At 36.1% G+C, this 3,496-nt stretch overlaps 1 protein-coding gene across 1 annotated transcript; it reads left to right on the top strand.

The window, feature by feature from the left end:
- Positions 1 to 417: 417 nt before the first annotated feature.
- LOC133824387 (small ribosomal subunit protein uS15-like) lies at positions 418 to 2,018 on the top strand. Its single transcript, XM_062257267.1, has 4 exons — positions 418 to 433; positions 1,010 to 1,062; positions 1,301 to 1,439; positions 1,816 to 2,018. Exons 1-4 carry the CDS (start codon positions 418 to 420, stop codon positions 2,001 to 2,003), a joined length of 396 nt encoding a protein of 131 aa, XP_062113251.1. The 3' UTR covers positions 2,004 to 2,018.
- The last annotated feature ends 1,478 nt before the right edge of the window (positions 2,019 to 3,496 follow it).

Raw genomic sequence — 3,496 nt, 5'->3', positions numbered from 1 at the left:
TCCTATCATTTCGTCAGGCAAGATATAAAGCAAGCAATAATGAGCCAAATGATTGGACTTAGTCCAATCACTATATTTTTCATGATCTTCGTAGCCATGTGAAAAGGATGGAACTGATGGGGCTTTTCAACAACCGCATTCATTAAATTATTAGTTTTGAGAATGATCATCATTCCCGAAAACCAATAATGCATGTCATTTAGATCAAATGTGAGATTTTTGAGGAAGATATCAAAGGTATGTTTGGGAGATGGCATGATTGCTGAAATAAACAAATAATATCACAAAATGAATTTAGCATATATTATGAATATCAATAATTTTTAGAATAGTCAATATGATGCATGAATGCAACAAATTTAAATAACACATAAAAATAATTATTACTAATTCCACGATAAATTAATTTAAAAACTAATGGACCAGCCTTACGGTAGGTCAAACTAATCTTAAATTAATTTTGAGACACTTCTCAAATTCATAAGTGAAAACTTAAAATTAACTATTTTCTCTTTTGACTTATGAACAACCGCTTGTTTGGTCAAGATTAACTAGTCCGCTCGAAAGCCTAGTTAAGCTTTGTGAGTGTAACCCATTATTTTAGATTAATGACTTAACTCAAGAGTGTGTCTTAGGGTCAGTCAAACTTGAAATACATCAACAATCCTATTCTATATAGAAGTTAACATTGAATAATAACACAATCAGAAACCTTCCTCAGGGGGACGCAAATAAAGGCACATCGAGGCCCATTCCATGAAACATCAGTGTTAACTAATAATGGACACTACACCAAATACCTATTTTCATAACATATGAATATAATACTAATGAAAAAATATTATAAAAAAGTATTATATGTGGCAAAGTAATAGAAAAAAGGGCGGTAATTTATTTTGGGAGCTCGCCACTTGAAAAAGTAATATTTTTTTTTCAGACTATAATTCCTTCTTCATTTTCAGATGAACTCACCTGTTTTCTTCCTCGGCTACGTACGGTGTCTCCAAAGTCAATCCCTTGCTTCGGTCTCCTCCATCCCTGCTTCAAATCTCAGCTTCAAATCTCCTCCATCCCTCAAATCTCCTCTCTCTCTCTCTCTCTCGTCTTTCTCTATCTCTCGGTCACTCCGTTTCCAGTCGTTGGGCTTCTCCGTTTCGCTCCTTTTCTTCGGTCTCGGCAAGCCAGGTAAGTATATTTTGTTTTAGATCTTATTGTTTCTCCCTAAATCTCTCATGACCTTCTCTAGGTTAGGATATTAAAAAATCTATTAACAAGCTTATTTTCAGTATGATGGTGTTAGGTTGAGGAGAACATTTGCAAGTTTGCAAAGAAGGGTCTTACTCCATCTCGGATAGCTGTGATTCTTTGTGACTCTCATGGTATTGTTCAAGTTAAGAGTGTTACTGGAAGCAAGATCTTGCATGTTCTCATGGCCCACAGTAATCATTCTTAGTGTTTTGATTTATGAGCCCAAGAGTAGAACCTTATTTTCAGTCAATGTTGAGCCTTATCTTCAGTCATTGTCGACCCATTTCATTGCTTTTTTTTTTTGGGTTAAGAACTTCAGGTCTAGTTAACTGTTTGATAAATATTTGAATGAGCGAAGGGAATAATTAATTTTTATGGTTTTTCATTTGTTTAATTTTGGGTAATTGGGATTATAGTGTAATTGAGCTGGTTGTTTTTCTTGTTTGAGTATCTTAATACGGTTATTGAATGATTAAGGGCATGTAGCCTTTGGTTGGGCGATGTCTTATCTGTATGTCTTGGTTGATTGGATTTCTTTGTTTTTATAAAATTGGTTTTGTTTGTTAGGTCTTGCCCCTGAAATTCCTGAAGATCTGTACCATCTTATTAAGAAGGCAGTCTCTATTAGGAAGCATCTCGAGAGGAACAGGAAGGACAAGGATTCCAAGTTTCGATTGATTTTGGTTGAGAGCAGGATTCACAGACTTGCATGTTACTACAAGAAGACCAAGAAGCTTCCCCCCGTTTGGAAGTAGTATGTACTTTTGTTTTTCCATGTCTACCAGTCTATAACTTGTTAATAGAAATGCTATTCTTTGTATCCATTCATTTATTAGAGAATTGAACTGTGTCTTTTATTTATTAGATAAAATAAAAGCGAATAGAAGGTCTGTAAATGCTTGTTCAGCCATCATGAGTCTGTCATTAAGCTCTCCCAGTTGGGATTGGTCTTTCTTCCATATGGATTTCCAACCTTTGTTTTCTCCTACTGCCTAGATAGTAATCACATTTTCAATACGTGACAAGGACCATTTCATGCATTATCATAAAAGTTCAATCAGTAGTACCTTTCTCTGGTTGTTTATTATGGTGACAGCTTTTCTCATCTCCTCTATTGACTTAAACAGTGGAGTTAAGCTGATCCTTGTCACCTTTGATCTCAATCTCCAATTCCTTTGTATATTTCTAAGTTCAGAAATTCGATCATTGCGATAATTTTGCTGAAAGCTTTTATACAAATAGTATGGATTTGTCATAACTAGATAATAACTAGTCCATTTATACCTAAAGCTCTTCTGCATAGGATAGATAATTGAAAGGTAAGACCTCCGTGTCTGCTAGCCAAAGAGCTATCAAACCCCACACACTTGCCATTGTTTCTCAGTATCAATTGAACCATTTCAGATGTATTTATATTATTCAAAACTTAATGCAAACATTGATTGTACAAGAATAATGTAACGCCCTGGTTACCCCAAAACAGTTACGGTGAACGGTGAACAAAAAATTTGACTCATTACCTGAGTCCTTTGGTTAAAAAAAACATGATCTAAGTTTTATTAATAGGTTAAGGTGGAAAACCAGTAAAAAGGATAGGATATGTTTTATTGATTCATAAAACTGTTCATGGGCCCACAAGAACATTTACAACTCAAAAAGGTCACTACTGTTCCAAAATTATAAACCCGCCGACCTAAGCGACAAAAATAGGGTAAACCCCCTAGTTCCTCTGAGAACTCCTTGGCCGTGGTGGTCAAGCGGCCGCATATGTACACATCACCACCTAAGCTCTCCACTCAAGGCTGGGTGAGCTTTTCTTTTCCTTTACCTGCAACACATAGCACCCATGAGCCAAAGCCCAGCAAGAAAACATAACATTATATGTAAACATTATCGAATGATTATCATTATAATCAGACTGAGCTCAAAGCTTTCAGACAAATGAGTGAATATCACTTGAGGTCCTGATAAACCATTCTGAGTAACTGACAAGCAAGTCACTAATTCAAGTGGAAGAGTGGCTGCTAGGTAAGCCACTAGACTTCAATAGGTTCTGGTAAACCATACTGAGTGATCGACAAGCGAGTCACTAGATCAAATGGAAGAGTGGCTGCTAGTTAAGCCACTAGCCTTCAAGCGCTTATAATGGTCATCGACCTTGAGGTCGGTTCGGCATTAATGCTCTTTGAGTCATTCAATGCATATAATCGATTAGATCTAATCTTTGTTGGCTTGCGTTAACACGCTA

This window comes from Humulus lupulus, chromosome 3 (assembly GCF_963169125.1).
Source record: "Humulus lupulus chromosome 3, drHumLupu1.1, whole genome shotgun sequence".
Taxonomy (NCBI): domain Eukaryota; kingdom Viridiplantae; phylum Streptophyta; class Magnoliopsida; order Rosales; family Cannabaceae; genus Humulus; species Humulus lupulus.
Note: the sequence above shows the minus strand (reverse complement) of the source record. Positions and strands in the feature narration are given on the sequence as shown.